Source organism: Sorex araneus, chromosome 2 (assembly GCF_027595985.1).
Source record: "Sorex araneus isolate mSorAra2 chromosome 2, mSorAra2.pri, whole genome shotgun sequence".
NCBI classification, from domain to species: domain Eukaryota; kingdom Metazoa; phylum Chordata; class Mammalia; order Eulipotyphla; family Soricidae; genus Sorex; species Sorex araneus.
Genome location: NC_073303.1, coordinates 84,953,300 through 84,974,101, shown reverse-complemented (window position 1 = coordinate 84,974,101; position 20,802 = coordinate 84,953,300). Strand labels below are relative to the sequence as shown.

The window sequence follows — 20,802 nt, the reverse complement described above, 5'->3', positions numbered from 1 at the left end:
TATTAACACAAATAAAAGGACTGGAGTGGACTGGCCAGTGTTGCCAACCGTTAGGATGCAGAATGCATCGTCAATGACAACACGACTCAGGTCCATCTCTAGCACCTGTGTGACTCTGGGCAAGTTACCTGATTACTCTGCCTAAGATTTCCCTTCTATTAGAAAAGGAATAATAATGGAGGGATAGCATAGCGGGTAGGGCGTTTGTCTTGCACGGGGTCGACCCAGGTTCAATTCCTCCGTCCCTCTCGAAGAGCCCAGCAAACTACCAAGAGTATCCCACCCACATGGCAGAGCCTGGCAAGCTTCCCGCACTGTATTCAATATGCCAAAAACAGTAACAAGTCTCACAATGGAGACGTTACTGGCGCCCGCTCGAGCAAGTCGATGAACAACAGGTCGACAGTGCTACAATGCTACTCATAGCAATGCTGCCTGGATTAAATAAAAGGACTTACAAAATTGCCTGGCCCACAATAAGTACCTTGGTGTTAATTGCACCCTTGTCACAATAATAACAATATTGTCATTTCTACTGCTAATGAACTCTTCCCTCAAAACTGTAGGAAGTGGGAATGATAGCACAGCGGGTAGGGCATTTGCCTTGCACGCGGCCAACCCATGTTGATTCCCAGCATCCCTATTGGTTCCCTGAGCACTACCAGGAGTAATTCCTGAGTGTAGAACCAGGAGTAAACCCTGTGCATCACTAGGTTGACTTAAAAAGCAAAAAAGGAAAAACCCACAAAAACTGTAGGATGTTTTCTTTGCTTTACCTTCAGTGCAGTGTAATGATGCTGACAAATGTTACTGAATTTTGAAATTCCATTTCTACCAATTAAAATCTGCCCTCTGTCTTCTCAACAGAGCCTGCTCTACTGCTGCTCATCCGACCAGGCTGTCTGCTACTCAGCCCAGTGGTAACCCATTATAATTCCTCTGACTAATTCTAGGCTTTCTTTTCTACCATACCCTTTTATTTTTTTCCCCAACATTTCATCCAGTACAGTTTCGTGGATTTTACATGTGTTGAATTTTGTTTTTTCAATGATCACTATTCAATGAAAATTTGATGTTTTGGGTAGGAAAACAATCTGAACTTTGTACTCTTAACTTTGGTCTCCAAAGATCTATGAGGGGCAGGTCCGTAATAAAAAATAATTAAATAAATGTTTCCTGATTGATTCCTAGCACCTGGGCACTGCCATGTCATTGACAGTCATTACAGACCCTATGAAGCAGGTTCTATCATGCCACTTCGAATACTATGAAATTCATGCAACTTTGCTAGAGCCACAGAGCTAATGACAGGCAGCTGCAGGACCTTGGCCCAGAAACGAATTATAGAATGAGAGCAGAAACCCCCCTTTGAATTGGTGGTCAGGGAGAGAGCAAGTGTGGTGAGATAAGACACTAAGACCTGACAGACAAGCACATATGCAAACACAAAACACACCAGCATTTGCCAAGCGCAGAGGCCCTAGCACAGAGATAGGCTCGGACGCTGCATTACAAGGAAGAGAGGTCAGCGGGGCTGACACACAATGTCAACGAGGGGAGAAAGAGACAGGGAGTCAGTAAGGCCCAGCGAGAGAAGCCGTGTCAGACAAGACTGGAAACAGGCACCCACAGGAAGTGACTGCAGTGGTAATGGCAAGGGGTGCTGGTGACAGATGACATACTGCAGAGTCAGAGGCACAGCCAGCAGGGCCTGCTGTTCGACTGAATGTGAAGGAAGAGGAAGAAATCAATGCAAGCAAGGAAATCCCAAGTAACTAATGAAAATTCCAAGGCTTTTTGCTAAGCAACTTAAGTAGACAGGAAGAGCAAGGAACAAAAATATAGGTGACGGGGCTGAAGAGATGGTGCAGTGGGCAGGGCACTTGTCTTAACAGGTGGTCAACCTGGGTTTGATCCTCAGTTATAACAGGAATCACCACTTACCACTGCCTCCCCCTAAGTCAAACTTCCATCACGGAAAAAAGAAAACAGTATGGGGTTCCCCCACACCAAGCAAATGGAGATAAGAATTCCCTTGAATAAGCCGACCAAGCTACACATGCATATTCCAAAGCCTGTATACGTGAATCTCTTAGCAGGCTTGCCCGGGCAAGGGAACGGGGCAAGGCTTGCAACAAAATCGTAGGTTCTCACTTCTTTCCTTCCTCTACCTTGGGGAGAGGGGGGTAGAAATCAGAACCACTGATGGTCCCCCCTTGCCTCTGACCACCCAGCTTGACTTACGTGGCTCCCCTGTCCCACTCCCACCTGCTCTGTCGCACACTTTCTCCAGTTCACTCTCTTGTGCTGAAACTGAACATACAACCTTCTGAAAACCTCAAAGGCTTTAGACTGCTTTCATGAAAACAGTACAGCAGGTAGGGCACTTGACTTTTATGGAGCTGACCTGAGTTTGATCCCCAATATCCCATATGGTTCCCTATGCCCTGAGCACAGAGCCAGGAGGAAGCCCTGAGTACTGCTGGGGACGGTGGCCCCCAAAACAAAATCAAACAAGGAAGTAAGAATATCCCTAAATTTCCCACTCTCATAATTTATTCACACCCTGCTCATCTTGACCTACGCCTGTGTCTTTTACATCTAAACTTTCTTACAAGCCATGTTCACTGTTTAAAACTCTCCACATATCTGTCTTCCCGAGTACACCTTTCTTCAGCTCCTATATCCAAAAGCTGTCTCCTCCAGGAAGCAGACGCTGACTAAATTTGGTTAAGCCCAAAACATAATCTTTTTTTTTTCTTTTTGGGTCACACCTGGCGATGCTCAGGGGTTACTCCTGGCTTTGCACTCAGGAATTACCCTGGAGGTACTCAGGGGACCATATGGGATGCTAGGAATCAAACCCAGGTTGGCCTCGTGCAAGGCAAACCACCCTACTCGCTATCGCTCCAGCCCCCAAAGCATTATCTTGGGCTTGTAAACTATAGCCCTTATTTCACTATATTGAAATCATTAATATTTTTGGAATGCATCTTTCTTGGTGTGAGGTTTAAGTTTGGGGGTTTGTCTGTTAGTTTTTTAAAGATGCAGGAGTGTGAAGTCTGCACTTCTCATAACGATCAATAGCTGCCGCTCATCTGAAGTCTCTTTGCTAGCTGATAAATCAGGAAAAAAAGGACACAAGCTTTCACACTTCAACTAGAGAGTGGCAGGAACTATACCTCAACCCAAGTTACTCATTCAACAGGGGAGAGACAGTGGTGGGTAGGATATTTTAAATAAACCCAAAATACCTATCCATGAGTAATAAGCTAATTTGAATGGTGAGAAATTATTTGTTAAGAAATATTTCTTTTCTTGAGATTTCAAATCAAGAAGGGATATCAGGATACCAAGTATTTGGTCTCTTCAAATTCCTTTTGTGAGCTACATTTTAAAGTGTCTGACTTTAATGTACACTGGTGGATGGGTGTTTGATCATTGTATGATTTAAAATCAAACATGAAAGTTTTGTAACTACAGCTCACAGTGACTCAATTAAAAAAATTTAAAAATAAATAAATAAAAAGGGATGCTTCAGGGAACAGTATTTAAGGGCAGACTATAATAAGAAGGTATATGCTTTGCATGTATGAAGCCTTGGGTTTGCTTTTCAGCACCCAAATTTGGAAGAAAGAAGGAAAGAAGGAAAGAAGAAAAGAAAGAAAGAAAGAAGGAAAGAAAGAAAGAAAGAAAGAAAGAAAGAAAGAAAGAAAGAAAGAAAGAAAGAAAGAAAGAAAGAAAGAAAGAAAGAAGGAAGGAAGGAAGGAAGGAAGGAAGGAAGGAAGGAAGGAAGGAAGGAAGGAAGGAAGGAAGGAAGGAAGGAGAAAAATAGGATCAAAGTCTTATAAAATTTTAAAATACTGGTTTTAATATTCTTTGGCCATAACTTCACATGGTATTTATTTAGGGGCTAGAAAGATAGTACAGAGATCAAGGCTCCTGCCTGGCACATGGCCAACCCTAGTTCAATGCCCTCCACTCCAGATGGTCCCCTGAGCACAACCAGAAATGGCCCCAATCCCTCTCCTGGCCAAAAAAAAAAGAAGAAAAAGACATTTTTGTCTTTGGTAAGAGCTGAATTAAAAAAAGGCTTTATTAAGAACAAAGTGTATTTATTTTCCCTCTGATAATATAACCCCGATGATTAAAAGCTTCTCCACTTTGCTTTTGTAACCACGCTAACAAAATTTGAAAACGTACCAAATACTCCACTACAGCTTTCTTGGTTGTGTCTAATTTTCCTCCTCCTGATGTACTACGATTATGTCACATACCCCTCTTGCAGGGATGCTTAATCTCAGTGGTGCAGACCTGATGGTTCAGTGCTCGGGCTGGCTGTGTGGTGTTGTCAGGGCATTAGGGGACCCCAGCAGTACTCAAGGTCACCAGGACCTGGTGTATATTTTACAGAGGCTCTTAGCACTTGAACTAGCTCCCCAGTTCTCACCATTTATTTGAGGTGCAATAAGTTCCTTTTCTTAAGCTGGGCAAAATAAAACGTTCAAGCTTTAAACAGAATCATTTTATGTAGTCATCATTTTAATAATGTATGACAGAGAGAAATTTTTATTCATACCATGTTCTGTGGGAGCTGATTGGTGAAGGTGATGCTGAATTTGCTCTTGTACTTCATCTTCTTTATCAAATACTTCAATATTCTGAGATTCTAAAATAGTCACAAGACAGAACTAAGGAAAAAACTAGACACTGACATACAACAAGATACATGGCATCCATTGATACTCATCTAAATGAGTTGGTTAATGAACTCTACAATTTGGTTTTTTTCCCTTTGTTGGAAAGAAACTATACTTGCCAATACAGTACCTATTAAAATACTGATTGAGGTTTTTAGTTTTTTGGTTTGACAGCAGAAAGTTAAGAAACTTCCCCATAAGATTTCAAAGAAAGAAAACTAACTCAGGTTCAGATTTTTATTTACAAAATATTTCACATTCAGAAGAAAAGTACTTAGTTTTTAAATAATATTTTTCATGCTAATAAAAAAAGCTATGAAGGACAAAGCTTTCAGAAAAAAAGAATCATAGATAAAATGTGGAAGACATGGCCAGAGAGATAGAGCAGTAGCTGGGATGCACGCTGGTTCCACTCCTAGCACCAGATGGCCTCCTGAGCATCACTGAGCACGATCTTGGTGGTCACTGAGCACCAATGAGGTGGCCCTGGGGGTCCCTAAGTAGTGCCACATCCTTGGACTTTGTCACTGACTTGGTCCCTGATACTGAACCATCTATCTGGTTGATGCAGAATCACTAAGCAGAGCCCTCTGGTCCCATGGGCACTGCCTGGAAAGCCTCTTCCCAGAAAAAAAAAAAATGTGGAAGAAGTCAATATACATTAACATACATGTCCAATCACTGTCTTTGCTGACAATCTAGGGAAAGAGACTCCCCACCATCCCATTGGTATGACAACTGGAGTGGCCAGGGTTGGCTGACCATTCCCAGAACTTGTCAGGTAGCACAATGGAAGGCTAATATTCTAACTGACAGTTCTTTGAATCTGAGAGAACTGTCTGACAGTTAGACTCACCGCCTCAAGTAGATGTAATGTGGAGAAGCTAGCATCCAGAGTGCCATTCCCAGACACTGTGGCGCAGATCGGAATACTAGGCTTATGGCCACAGGATAGAATCAGCAGATATATTGAGTGTTACAATTTCCTAACACTGCCTATGTCCAACAATAACATAAATGCTGCCACGTTAGACCATATGAATGACATCAGTTAGATTTAATTAATCCCGATGACAAAAAAACCAGAACAGGTTAATCTAAACTATAGGTAGGAAAAAGGGCATAAAAAATCCATGATAATCCATGATGCTGACCAAATGAAAAAACTCCTAACTCACAAAAAGTATCTTTGTTTCCATACATATTTATCTTTTGCAAACCCCGTACACACATTACCACATAATTATAAGAGCCTGCCAATCTTCACTCTTGCCTCATTCTTCACAATGCCCAGGTCAGCTTCCAAACTAGATTCCCAGTTTTATACATGCTCATGCCATCACCCATAGAGAACAGAATATGAGTGACAGAAATGGAGAGTGGAACACTCTGCCTCGCTGCTTTAACTCACATGGATTTGTTGCCTAGAGAGACGAGAATCTAACAAGAACACAATTTAGCTCAGCATGCCTCTCCAGAATAACCATTAGCAGCAGTGGCTCTGAGCCTATGAGGGCACCAGGATATTTCGTCTGTCCTTAATTTCATGATGCTCTCTCCCCCCCAGAAGAGAACGGGAGAAGCAGAAGCCAGACTGCAAAGAGTTCAAAGACTGAGCAGTCAATAAAAAAAAAAAAATCACATTGTAAACTTTTCTTTTGAAAGTCTGACCAGTAAGTAAAGCAAGACTGCAGTGATCATTTCTTGTTTGTTTTTCGGTCACATCTGGCAATGCCCGGGGACCACTTCAGGACCTGCTCAGAGGACCACATGGGTGCGAGGGATCAAACCCAGGTCAGCCACATGCAAGGCTAGTGCCCTACCCAGTATATTATTTCTCTCACTCCAGGATTATAGAGATGAAGAGGTGCCTTGTTGTCTTGTACTTAAATGGAAAATTTGTACCTATGTTTACAGAATGAGGGATAATCACAAGAGAAAAGCTTAAGACATAAACAGAGCAAAGTCTGGAGGGTAACACTCTGACTAAAGAAAACATTGACTGCCGAGAAATTAAAAATGATAAGCACTGACTAGAAACCAATGGGTAAAAATGATGTTTATAATATATAAATGGACTGGAGTGATAGCACAGCAGGTAGGTTGCCTGCCTTGCACGTGGCTGACCGAGGTTCGATTTCTCAGTCCCTCTCAGAGAGCCCGGCAAGCTACTGAGAGTATCCTGCCCACAGGGCAGAGCCTGGCAAGCTACCTGTGGCGTATTCGATATGCCAAAAACAGTAACAAGTCTGAAAATGGAGACGTTACTGGTACCCGCTCAAGCAAATCGATGAGCAATGGGATGACAGTTATACAGTGATACAGAATATATAAAGAATAGTATTAACAAAAAAAAATTTTAGAGTAGAAGTAAATAGAACATTTCAAATACTAGCTGTGAAACCCAAGATTTTTATAGACTTACTGCAAGGTAAAATGCAAGCTTCTGAGTCCAAGCGTATATTTTTTAATATGAACTCTTTCGTGGGGGCTGGGCAGTGAGGTTGGGCAATACCTGTGGCAACTAGGGGTAGCTTCTGTACGCTTGGGGGCACCATGTGGTGCTGGGGAACAAAACGGGGTCAACAACATACAAGGGAAGGTCTTAACCTCTGTCCTATCTTTCTGGCTCCCAAATATGCATTTAAAACACATATTTTTAAAAAACCAAGCATAGAATAGTTTTAGTAATTATACAGAAATTGGCAATGAATTTTTCTAGTATGAATTGAATAAAGAAAATCAGAACAATACATGGAAATTAAAAAGGGGGGGGAGGAAACCAGTATTCATTAGTAGAGTGATAAAATCAGGTACCTGCAACTGTACTAAGGACCAGTACTTGGTGGCTAGTAAGTATATGCTGTCATACCTAGCACGTCCAATAGGTGGCAAAATAAAACCAAATTTCTGAGAACTACAAAGTGGAAAAAAAAAAGTACAAATATCAGCAAAAGCTGGAAATGATAGTTATTGATTCAAATGTCATTTATCAACTTTTAAAAGATTTTAGGATTTGTCCTTCGATAGGCCATGGTCCTTGGATGGCCCGAGATGACTTAATGTAGTCGTGAAGACCTAAGAGAGGCCAGAAGGCTCAGAGCGTGGCTGTCTGGGATGTCCGCTCCAGAAAGGAAGCTGCTGCATTCAGAAGATAAGGAACCCAGCAAAAGATGACAAAAGTAAGTGTGATAGCACATCTATTTGACTTGTTTTATTTTATTTTGCTTTTTGGGTCACACCCGGCGATGCACAGGGGTTAATCCTGCCTCTGTACTCAGGAATTCCTCCTGGAGGTGCTCAGGGAGCCATATGAGATGCTGGGAATCGAACCCAGGTCGGCCTCATGCAAGGCCAATGCCCTATCCGCTGTGCTATCGCTCCACTCCAACCCCCTCTGATTTTGCTTTTAGTGTCTTATCCAAACCGGCATAAGAGACTCCAAAGGGGGACTGGAGAGAGAGAGCTGATGACTGAGTACCAGCTCGGAACACAGTAGGCTCAGGGTCAATCCCCGCAAGGCCTGGGCCCTAAGTACTGACAGCTGTGGCTCAACACAAACAAGCAAGCTAGATAAATATTATCACTATTGAATTTTGAAAGGTACCCCATCATCCTATAAACACTGTGAAACAAAGTCCGGGTAAAGTGTGACTCTGGAAAGAGCTAACTCAGGATAGCTGGTGACTGAGCAGCCCTGTCAGGACCAGACTTACCTCTGCTCTCGGGAACTGGCTCTTCCAGCCAAGGGTAGTTCTCGACCTCGTCCGGCAGCTCACGTGGCTCTGAAGCAGATCTTTCTTTAAGGCCTGCATTTTTTATTCACAAAGTTAACTTAAGTTTCCTTTCTTTCTTTTTCAACTTGTTAAACCAGGAAAAATAACCTCAAACACTTCAGCAAGAGGGCAAGTACGTAAAGAGGAGTTTTCAACATAAAACAATATATGAAAATGTTGATAGGCTTAAAATTGAAGGAGGGAAAGTTTTCTCTGTAACTTCACAGATACTTACTTGCCTATGTTATTAACTGTATGTGTAAAATACAAGGAACCCCCCCCCCCAAAAAAAAAACACTGTATACTCAAAAATATTGTAAATATAATCGTGTGAATATGACAAGAAAAGTTTAATGTGAGTTCAAGCTTCTCATGTTCTTGAAAATAATAAATTCCTAAGTCTTGCACTCTGGATTCAACAATGAGACAGCTAAGATGCATTTAAATTTTATTGTGTGGTGTGAATTCCATGTTTTTATTTACATGTTCTTTTTGAGATCATAGTTTTAAATGTAACAATAACACATAACACTCTGGACACAATTCAATTGTATTATTCCATAAGACCTAAGAAAATTCAAAAAACGTTGTCTATGTCTTAAGGAAAATAAAACATTACAGTAAATTGGCACACAATCTTGTTTTAACATCACATCGGTTAAGATTTATCACACTAAGTTCTTTTCCGTTCATACATCATATGTAGAACTTTAAAGCTAAACTATTTCTAGGATCTGTCAATTCCATTTACCAAATCCTGGACTCTTCATCACCCTTCTCAGAAGCTGTACCAAGAGTCATTACTAGAAGAGTGTGTGTGTTCTGGCATCCACCATTACAGTAAAACAGATCTAATATGCCCAGGATATTCTTAATTGTATCTATTGCCCCAGCTGAATTATTACAGTCCCATAAAGTTTCTCAATTTGAGTTAAAAAATGCTATTACAGGATCATTCTTCATGAATCTCATCTGTAACGAGTTTTAAAACTATACTTCATGGGTTCAACTAGTAGTAAAATATTCTGCACACCAAAAATAAGCAATATTTTTGCAATTCAGAAATACAATGATAAAATACCCCAACAGCCAGCTTTCTCTAAATCAGTTGGGAGTTACTTGTCTCTAAATTAAAACTGGGAACACATAGAAAACACTGGGATCAAATAAAAGCCCATCATGAGAAAATATCAAGCTGTTTTCTTTTCTCTGAAAAGTAGTATTGAATTGTAAATTTACTGATATCTGGTCACAGCTATTTCCCAGAGATGAAATCAACACCAAAATTAATAATATTACAAATGTCAAAACCAACCAACGGAGGAACATAAAAACACATCTCATTTCCTAGATTCTTATAAACTTTGAGAAAAAATTCAATAAAAACATTTTCACACTAATTCTTACTGTTTTGATAATCAATGCGGATTATAAACTTTTATTGTAGTATCTCAAAAAGCTTTTAGCTTCCTCAAACCATTTTACTTCATAAATGTTCCTCAAAGAACAGTAGTAATTCTAGGGCTCATAAGACCTCAGGCAAAGAAGCAACCATTAAACAAGAAAAATAAATATATAAAATGCCAATTTATAGTCATAGGAAAGGTATTAAAATTGCACTGAGAGTTACAATGATGCAACAGTATAAGGAATATAGTCAAGATTACTTTATAAAATGACCATTTGAAATTCCTGGGCCTGAATTTAAAAAATACCAACTCAAACTGGCCTGATCAAGGACATGTCCGATCTAAAATTCAGTTCAAGAGGCAGGATGTATCATTCTTAGCATTGGCTACATCCTCAGACTGTGACCAGAATGCTAGGTGCAAAGCCCCCCATTCAGACAAGATGACATTCAGAAGCAAAAGGACCACATTGGGCGGCTTCTGTTCCTCTTACTAAGCTTGAGCAAATCCTTTCTCAAAGCTCTCATCATTCTTTTTAGTTTTAGTAGTAGTAAACTGGGACCTATTCCTGAATTTGAACCCTGTCACCCTGTGTGCCCCTGGATGTATTCAAGATGACCTCTACACAACAGCCAAGCATTGAGCCAGACCCCGCCCCCCATTCATGCTTAGGAAGACCCAAAACAAAACAAAACCCTGGAAATTTCTCTCCTAAGTGAGCAAAGAAAAAGGATAATCACAGCTGCCCTATAGTAATTATCAAAGGTAAAAATACAGAACTAAAACAGCAGCAGCAGTCTCCAATTATTTTTGGAAAACACATGAGTTCCCCCAAAATGTACCTAAAATGTACTTTATTGATGGTTGGATGCAGCAGACAAAATTAAGAAATAAAAGGAAAAAGTTAATTTATTAAAAGTTAATTAAGTAACAAAATTATATTTATTAAAGTGTAACTTTGCCTTCAATTTTAATTAAAAATGACACAGGACCAGAGATGAATCTGTTGCTTACTGTAGTCTCCTATCTGCTTACAAACTATACCTAAGTGTAAGGGGAATGAATACCACTTTCATTCTACAAATAAGCAATTGTTCAAAGAATAGTAAATTGCACAGTGCATTCACTCAACAAATATCTAGCACCTTGTAATGTAAAGCATTGTTCCACAGGCAATGAATAAACAAAATCTCACCTCCCACAGGAAGGGAACAATTTGTAAAATAATATAAAACACTTTGAGTACCCTAGATGAGAAAAGAGTATGAGGAAGAGTATGGAACTGGGAATATCACACCCTTTGGGAAAGTGGGCAGGAGTATCTACTAATTTAATGAGGGAAAATACATTTACATGAAGAGGTTCCCAGGGACAACCTGACCCTGGGGAAGAGAGGTTCAGGCCAGGCAGGGAATGAAGAGGCCTTGAGAGGAAGAAAGATCCTGGCGACCAACCACTGAGGCCTTTACTCTGGGTGAAAAAGCAAAGTTGCTTCTCCTCAATACATACAAACTGCTTCCTCAACAAAATCTGGGAATTATAAAAGTATATCCTGAGCGATAGCACAGCGGGTATGGTTGTTGCCTTGCACGCTGGCCTATCTGGATTCGATTCCTCCATCCTTCTCGGAGAGCCCAGCAAGCTACTGAGAGTATCCCGCATGCACAGCAGAGCCTGGCAAGCTACCCGTGTCATATTCGATGACAAAAACAGTAACAACGTGTCATAATGGAGACGTTACTGGTACCTGCTCGAGCAAATCGATGAACAAAGGGACGACTGTGACAGTGACAGTAATTCTGCTTCACAGATTCCTAAGCTTACCCCAAGTGCTCAGTGCTTACTCCTAGCTCTGTGCTTAGGGTCAGGGCCCCTGTCAGTGCTTTGGGGATCCTATGTAATGCCAGGGATTAGATGCAGGGTCAGCTGCATGGTATGAAAATACCATTACCCCCGTACTATCTCTGTGGCCCCCAAAAAGCACCATTTCAAATGAGTTGATCAAATATGTTTTACTTATTCAGTGTTACGCAGATGGCAGAAATCTAAACATTATCTAAACAGAATTCCCCCAACTGTTATTAAAAATAAAGAAGGCATATTCAGGACTGTTACTTCTCCAGAAATAAGCCCACTAATATGCCCCTGAATAATCTGAAGTTAAATGATTTAAGAAATATCAATGGGAAGTTCCAAAAAGGCACACTGACAGTACTAATCCTCATATTGTTTCTGGCTAATATAATCAGCAAATACAGACCTAGGTAGGTATCCCAACAGTGGCGCTACTATTGTGCAAATTCTGAGATTTAGAGGAACAAAAAGAAGTACTATATGCTACAGCAAGAAACATTTTAGACCCAAGATTCTTAAAATGACCACAGATCGCTAAGGCAGATTTCGGGAAGAAGACAATATAAATCTCAAACAAGAAAAACAGTGTGGGGTGGGGGAAAAGTTTCTGAAGACTGCTCGAGGGATGCCGGGAAGATGGAAAAGGTTCATATTCATTTTAGCATCTTGCATCACAAGCCACTGTGCAGCTATCTGGACGAGGGGACCAAGAGGGCTGCCTCCGCATCCCACCTGGTAAATGCATATTCTTCAACTTGGATTCCCGGGAAGTACGAAAAGGGTATAAATTGGAACTCCTCAAACCAGTTTAAGATTTACCTGAGATCATTTAACCTGAGCAATACAGACACATTCACCCTTTTTTTTCTTTAAGGTGTTTTCCTTTTTATTATTACTCAAGTTTATATGTATATATGGAATATTTGAAATGTGTCGTATATATTTACCTTTAAACACAAACTGAACAGCTATTATTGTCCATGAGCAGGACACTGAAAAATCAGCCTGCAGTGCTCGCGCTTAGGATCCGAGAAGAGGTGAGTGTAGTGAAGAGTTGCTGGATTATGTAGAGGCATCTGCCATAGGAATGGAGCACGGGAATGCAGAGAATAAGCAGTACTAATGAGAGCTCTTTCCATCATTTTTAAATCACTTGTCCTGTCAGAGCATTTCGTGTGATCACTTGTAACCCTACTGCTTAGCTTAGTCTGATACACCCAGACACCTAGATTTGTTGAAAGAAACAATACATGAGAAAGAGTTGACATTACATGGATTTATGTCATTGCAAACATAACACAAAAATATTGAGTATGTCTTCTCAAAAGACAAGTAATGTTTGAGGCAAGGAAGAAATGACAGACCTCTTATAATGTATGCATACTAATACAGAGTGCTACATAAGATGAAACCTATTCACCGGGCATTTTCACAAACAAAAGGAAAACAGACTTTCTCCTCTGCGAGGCTTAAAAACTAAATGCAGAAGATAGAGTGCTTCTATAAAAGTGATCTCCAAATCAGTAATAAAATTGTATCCTAGTACTTATGGTTTACTTTTAGGTAGATGCAGGTATGAAGACAAAAAATGTGGACACTATTACTAAAGATTTTTTTTTTTCAGATTACCCCAAATGGGGGGTGGGGGGGAGATGGGGGAAGCCTGGGATGTCAGGAGGCGTAGACATAATTGCAAATAAGACCATGCAGGATCTATCAGGCTTCTCCTCGTGCAGGCACAGCTCCTCCTCTGGTGTCTGGTCCTTTGACAGAGCCTCTGCTTCACTTCATCGACCACTGAGCTGAACAGTAGGGAAGGAGATGAGTCCCGCAGCTGTACTCAGTCGCCATTTGGCAATTTTTCTTCTGCAAGTTTTTGTTGGTTGATTGCGGGGTGTTGGGAACCCATTCCCAGCAGCATGGAGCTTGAAGAGTCATGTCATATTGGGAAATGAATTCAGGACTTCATGCATGCAAGTCGTGTGCTCTAGCCCTTTGATCTGTCTCCTTGGCTTAGAACTTTTATTTATACTGATAGCACAGCGGGTAGGAAGTTTGCCTTGCACATGGCCGGCCCGGGTTCGATTCCTCCATCCCTCTTGGAGAACCCGGCAAGCTACTGAGAGTATCCCGCCCGCACGGCAGAACCTGGCAAGCTACCCGTGGCACATTCAATATGCCAAGAACAGTAACAAGTCTCACAATGGAGACGTTACCGATGCCCGCTTGAGCAAAACAATGAACAACGGGATGACAGTGCTACAGTACTACCCCGAAGAGGATTTTCAAGAAAATCACACTTTTTGGTTTGTTATTAGCATCTTCAATGTCCAATGAACAAATATTTCTCTTTAGAAAGAATCAGAGGCAAAAAATGCAAAGAGCTTAACAACAAAGTAACCCTAATTTACCTTCGTGTTTCTCACATGCCAATAATCTATTTTCTGAAGTGACTGATGAACAAAGGTCAATTCCCACAAGTTCTCGCTTTGAAATATCTACTTAGATACAACCCATTCAATTCTCTGTATCTGTATAGGTAGGGATGGGATGTGAAGTCCAGGGGAAAATGCACTGTATTCGGTGCAGGTGAAATGTAGCGTTATCAAGAGTTATCAATTCACATCACCGTCAGTCCTGCATGAACCTATTCATTTGCTCATCTGATTCCTTCACCTCATGTGGATTTCCTTCACCACCCAGCTTAGGCGCAGGCACCACCCACGTGACACAGACCTCCTTAAATTGAAGCTTTGTTTCCTCCAACCCACCATTAAATAGGATTAGGAGAAAACATGAGCCTGTCAGACTCCGCCTGAGGCAGGCAGCCTAAGAAGGAAGCAGCACTCGTAGAGAGCTACACCTATGCACTGAGATCGCGAAGAATCATGGATGAGGGCGCAGGGACCACATTCACCCCTGAGCCAAATGTGAAATAATTCATTTTTGCACATGTAAGCTAATTTGAAGGGATCACACATGGAAGCAATCGGATTCTAGAAAATAATTAGAAATTAAACTTCTAAGTATTAAAAAATAATTATATACCTAATATTCAGGAAAGAACAATGCCTTTCCCCACAGAAACACCATCACACTGAGATTTGCAAAAGCAAAACACTAATGATTCAATCTATTTTTGTGGATGGGTATAGAAGACCTTTAAAGACCAAAAGAATGTGTCTGTGTACAAAGTAAACTCTCGGCTTTCACAATCACACTGATTATTAAACAAAAATTGTACTGATTATTAAAAAAAAATTTATTAACTTTTTCTAACCTTGCTTTACAATTCATATCCTATGTTCTCATATTGTAGCAATGCCATTTAAATACCTAGCAGATTCTTAAGGCTTTATAATTTACAATTACATTTACCTGCCCTCTCAATTATCTCAGCAGAAAGAATGAATTAGTACCTAGTATATCCCTTTCACAAAGATCCATGATTTACATATTTTTTTCACAATCTGTTGATTGCATACAGGAATCACAAGTTGATGCTTCTAGTACTTTAGAAACTAGTTGAAACCTCTTGGTAGAATTATTACCAGTCTTACCAAATTATTACAAATGACAGGGAAACATGAGTACCAAGGATGTGCTAGCTGCATGCGTTATGCAACACCAGTTGGATTGCACAACCCCTTGAAGGAAAGATAGTGTTCTCCGTTTATAAAAGAAGAAAGCCAGCATTTCCAGGAAGCAGTTGATAGCGAGATAATCCAAGCAATCAATCTAGAGGATTATCACCAATGGGTATTAAAAAGAGAACAGTGAAGGACATAGGAGGAAAATAAAAAAGTACAGAGGTAGCCTAAGTCCCAGATTCAGTCACAAAAAAAAAAAAAAACCCACAAAACACCTTTAACCTTAAAACAGCTAAAAGTAAAACTCACCTCCTTGATTGTCCATGTTATTTTTAAACAAAAGTTTCTCTAGGGAGTCCTCATTATCCAAACAATCATTATGAGAAACAAATAACACAAAATTGCATGGCTAAGCCCATTAGAACACTATAAAATAACTTCTACCAACCAGCACAAAATTAACCAGCCTAGAATAATATTTGTGCTAATTTCTATCACTCATCATTGTGCTGACAGGGCACTGATACAAAGTAAAAAAAATTATATTGTAATTATGTTATAAAACATATGTATACATTATATATTTATTTTAAATATATATTTTAATTAAAATTAACTGATATTAACCATAACTGAAATGTAAAGTTAGTAACTTAGAAGTTATACTATACAACAATATATATCATAAAATCAGTGATGATGAAATGCTTTAAGAGAAATAATCAGGACTAGAGCGATAGCACAGTGAGTTTGCCTTGCAGGCGGCCAGCTCAAGTTTCATTCCCAGCATCCCATATGGTCCCCTGAGCACCACCAGGAGTAATTCCTGAGTGCAGAGCCAAGTGTGACCCCAAAAAGAAAAAAGAGAAAGAAAGGAAGAAAGAAAGGAAGGAAGGAAGGAAGAAAGAAAGAAAGAAAGAAAGAAAGAAAGAAAGAAAGAAAGAAAGAAAGAAAGAAAGAAAGAAAGAAAGAAAGAAAGAAAGAAAGGAAGGAAGAAAGGAAGGAAGAAAGGAAGAAAGAAAGAATCTAAATGAAGATAAAATAAAAAGATTCTTGGAAAAACTATTAGGCTCTCAAAAATTTCTTATAAAATTAAGCATCTTTATGATAGCGTGGACTGTGTGTGATATACTGTCATATACACAGTTTAAGGAAAATTGCACCTATAGTGTCATTTCTTTAGAATTCTAAGCATCAGAGTACAATTTAAAGAATATGTAAATGATACACTTACAGTATTAATGTTTAATTTTTTCTCTGCAGATTACTTGATTCCCAACTACTCCATTAAACTTTTGTTAGTTGACTGATTTCAAAAATGAAAACTTGGGGCTGGAGCAATAGCACAGCGGCTAGGGCGTTTGCCTTGCACACGGCCAATCCAGGTTCGGTTCCCAGTATCCCATATGGTCCCCTGAGCTCGGCCAGGAGTAATTCCTGAGTGCAGAGCCAGAAGTAACCCCTGTGCATTGCCAGGTGTGACCCAAAAAGAAAAAAAAAAAAGACACAAAAATGAAAACTTTTCTGATTTTTATGTTTTAAGTGACATCATAAGACAAAATACAAAAAAAAAAAAAAACCTACGCATTGTATTTAAAAGTGGACTAAAATACTACTACTAGCATAGTTTTAATTCATTAGTCATGACCTTATTTTATGAAATTTTCAGTTGAATAGCAAATACAAATGTAGCTGGATAAAATGTGAACTCAACTTCCATAAAAGACAGTACTAGCCTTTATTTACTTCAGAAAAGGGAAGGAAAACAAAAATCTTACAAGAAATTCCAGTTCACAGGTGTTCTTCAAAGGAAAACAATGATAAAACTAAATTGCTAAGTGCATTACTGAATAAATAGCAGCACAAAATGTTCATATGCTTGTGCTGATTAGATTATGCTAAACTTTTTTTCATTGTTTACTTAGAATTTACCACTTACTTTCTTTTGCTCCGAGACACTGACCCTTCAGAAGTCAGCTACAAGATTATCAAGTTTACAAAATCTTCTAAAAGTCTTAAGAATGCCTTCTGTAAAAGTTATTGTAATTAACCAGTGTCCAACAGGAGAGAAAGAAAGGAGAGAGAAAGAAGAGAGAGAGAGAGAGAGAGAGAGAGAGAGAGAGAGAGAGAGAGAGAGAGAGAGAGAGAGAGTGCCTGCCATAGAGGCAGGCAGAGGGTGGGGGGGGTAGTGGGAGGGAACCTGGGGACACTGGTGCTGGGAAATGTACACTGGTGGAGGGATGGTTGTTGGAACACTGTATGACTCAAATCCAATCATGAACAGCTTTGTAAAGATATACATCACAGTGATTCAATTAAACAAAAAAGTTAAAAAAATAGAGATGAAATTTAATTTCTACTTGGTAAAAAAAGTAATTGCAATTATCTAACCTGCAATTGAGAAAAAAAATAGAAACCTTAGCACTTGGTACATAAATTATCAATTTATCTAATAATATCTAATATCAGATTATAATTTTTAAATCTTGTGACTGTATGAGTGTCAATATCTGTTTTGCCTCTTATTCTTTCCAATTTTCTCCTAGAAGTATTCTTTCTCACAGGAAACGGAAGAACCAATAAATCCCCACTCCTTTATGCAAAGGACTCTATGAAGAATATCCTTTTTTTTTTTCCGTTTTGGGTCACACCCAGTGATGTTCAGGGGTTACTGCTGGCTCTGTGCTCAGGAATTACTCCTGGCGGTGCTCGGGGGACCATATGGGATGTCGGGGATGAAACCTAGGTCGGCCGCGTGCAAGGCAAATACCCTACCCGCTGTGTTACCACTCCGACCCCCAAATAATCAATTCTTAAGCACTAAAATGTCCACATATGATCACCCAGTCTAATCAAGTAACTCACATTCCTGTGAGGTATTTTTTTCTCAAAGGTATTTTTTTCTCAAAGCCAATCAATCTAGAAACTTTCTTTGCATTAAGATTGCTGATCTAAGAGCGTGTCTGGAGCCTGTGGACGGTTATCTCCTTCCGACGAAGCACCATCTTCACAGAGGACAGGTATGTAGAAATCAGCAGCCAGAATTGGAGAGAACAAGGAAGAAATGGAACTCAGATTCCACATCTATGCTCAGGATCAACTCACCTAAAATCAGTGTCCCTTTACCAGCCAGCCAAAAGGAGCCTCCAAACTCCTTCTGTTTCACTGTGTTCATAATTTTTAAAATAACCCAAAACTGACTAATCAGTACATGAAACCCCAAGTTATGGCGTGTTACAGATTCTTTGTGCTTGACCGCACTGCCTCACAACACTTCAAAATTTCATACCGCTCTCAACCCAGTAGGATCCTATAAATCTGACGGGAAAGTTGCACAGAAAGAGTAACACAAAAGGTGTAACTAGCACTAACTAGTACGGTAGATCCGCAGACACTGAACTAACATCATTGTGAGATACAATAATTATCACAAACTAACTACTCTCAATCTAAGGTTTGATAGTTCTATTTGCCTTTGTGTTGTAATAGACAATAGAAAGTAAATCCATTTGTGCCTGCAAATGGGCCGGCGGGGTGGTGTGTAGGAAACTGGGGACACTGGTGGAGGGAAGGTCACACTAGTGTCAGGACTACTGGAGGGACTGGTGGTGGAACAGTTCAAAGGCTTGATACAACAGTATAATAAACAACTTGGTAAATCACGATGCTATAATAAAAATACTTTTTAAAACAAATTCTTTGGGCCTTGGTACTGAGACAATGAAATGGGATTAGATCATGTGACATAATAGATCATGTATTATTTAGAATTTCCTCCTTTGTGTATGATTCTACTTAACTGAATTTTGGCCGACTAAGTATTTTTTGTTTGTAAGCAATAAAAGGTACGAGCATGCAAGAAAAGTACATAAGACTTTTAAAAACACACTTAGTTCAAATCGTTCTTGATTTGAAATATGCTTAAGACAAAATCTGTTAAGATATTCAGGGGAAAAGTGAAAATTTAAAAAATATTTATTGACGGGCAGCAATTCTGATTGCTGCAACAAACTAGCATGTCCTTCTCACAGTCATTCACTCCAGTTCCCTGGCATTCACAATTAGAGATTTAAATTTCCAAGCAAAAAACAGTAAAAATCATTTGCAGAAATATAACTCGTTGAAATCTCATTTTATTGTTTTCTAACAAACTAAATTCTGATCTCTAGTTAGAACTGAAATCTGTAACTTCTAAGAAATAGTAAACAGAGTACAATCAAATATGAAAAATTGATGGTATTCAATCAAAATAACTAAAAACTAGCAGATACAAAAATGACGAATAGTCCTGATTGAATTAAAGCATTTTATAACGATCCTGAGCAAATGTATCTTAAATAAGAGTTCTAATACTTTAATGCTAAATAAAATTTTCTTTTATTTATGACTATACCCAGAGTTCTCAGAACAGACTATCTGGCACATAGTAAACTTTTCCTGGATGACATAGGGAGCCTGGGGGAAGAAAGAGTGAGAAAGGGAGAGTCATGGAGGAATAAGAGGGAAAGGAGACAGAGGAAGACTAGAGGGAGAAGGAAAATCTAAGTCTGTGAGGGTTGGCATCCGACAGGAATCCGGGCTACAGCCTAGGGGTTGGGGGCTAGAGTTGGGGGATAGGGAGAGAAGGAAAACAGAGACAGGCATTTGTTAAAACTCAAACCTGTTAGTCTTCCTGCAAATATATACTACATTCTTATTTAATACCAATAAAAGTATTCAATGTGTTACACTGAATTCATTATACCCCATTACAATTCATATTATACAAATACATTTATCTGGATACATGAATAAGTTAATAAAATAGAAGTTATTATATCACATTTTGTTACATATTTATTTAAGCTTCATCCTTTAAACTATGAAGCATGAGAATTAAGTTTCAAAATAATTTCCTTGCTGAGCACCATAAGTTACACCGAATGGTTAGCTGTCACATTTCCCCCAACCAGAGAACAATACCAAATTTTTTATGTCCTTTAGAGCAAACTGTGACGAAGAATATAACTGTTTCCTGGGACGGTGATGCTAGAGTTGTTAGTTCTTTCTTTTCTGGTCATTCCCCTTCACTAGTTGTGTATGTTTGGTAGCGCTTCTACCTTCCTTTCTGTCATCTCTATCTTTGGATGACAATTTATTAGCAATGTCCTTTGCATTTGTTGTTTTTTTCCTATTTTCCTTTGTTTTAGCACTTTTATCTAGGTCCACTTTCTCTTTCTCTTTTTCTTTGTCCTTTTTACCCTTAGAAGACTCTTTCCTGGATATATCTGAATCCAAAATTTTCTTATCTTTCCGGTCATCCTGTTTTTCTTTCTTCCCCTTTTTTCTCTCTTCGTTCTTACTTTCCTTCTTTGACTTCAGTTTCTCTCCTTCCTTCTTGAGTTCTTCTTTAGAGAGTTCTTTAACTTTCAGGTTTTCCAAAGGAAAAAATGTTTATTGAAAGCATCTCTTAATTCACATAAAATAAACAGTA

General features: G+C 39.3%; 1 protein-coding gene across 7 annotated transcripts in view; it reads right to left on the bottom strand.

The window, feature by feature from the left end:
• ASPH (aspartate beta-hydroxylase) overlaps window positions 1-20,802 on the bottom strand; it is a 211,538-nt gene that overhangs the window by 144,112 nt on the left and 46,624 nt on the right. For 3 of the 7 annotated variants that reach the window (XM_055128781.1, XM_055128782.1, XM_055128783.1), the window contains 3 exons: window positions 8,417-8,509; window positions 4,580-4,669; window positions 2,245-2,313 (listed from right to left, as the gene is read on the bottom strand). In XM_055128781.1, coding sequence (XP_054984756.1) covers window positions 2,245-2,313; window positions 4,580-4,669; window positions 8,417-8,509 — 252 coding nt within the window. Of the gene's footprint in view, window positions 1-2,244; window positions 2,314-4,579; window positions 4,670-8,416; window positions 8,510-19,294; window positions 20,735-20,802 lie in introns of those variants that run through there. The other 4 variants (XM_055128784.1, XM_055128785.1, XM_055128787.1 and 1 more) reach the window with 4 other exon arrangements.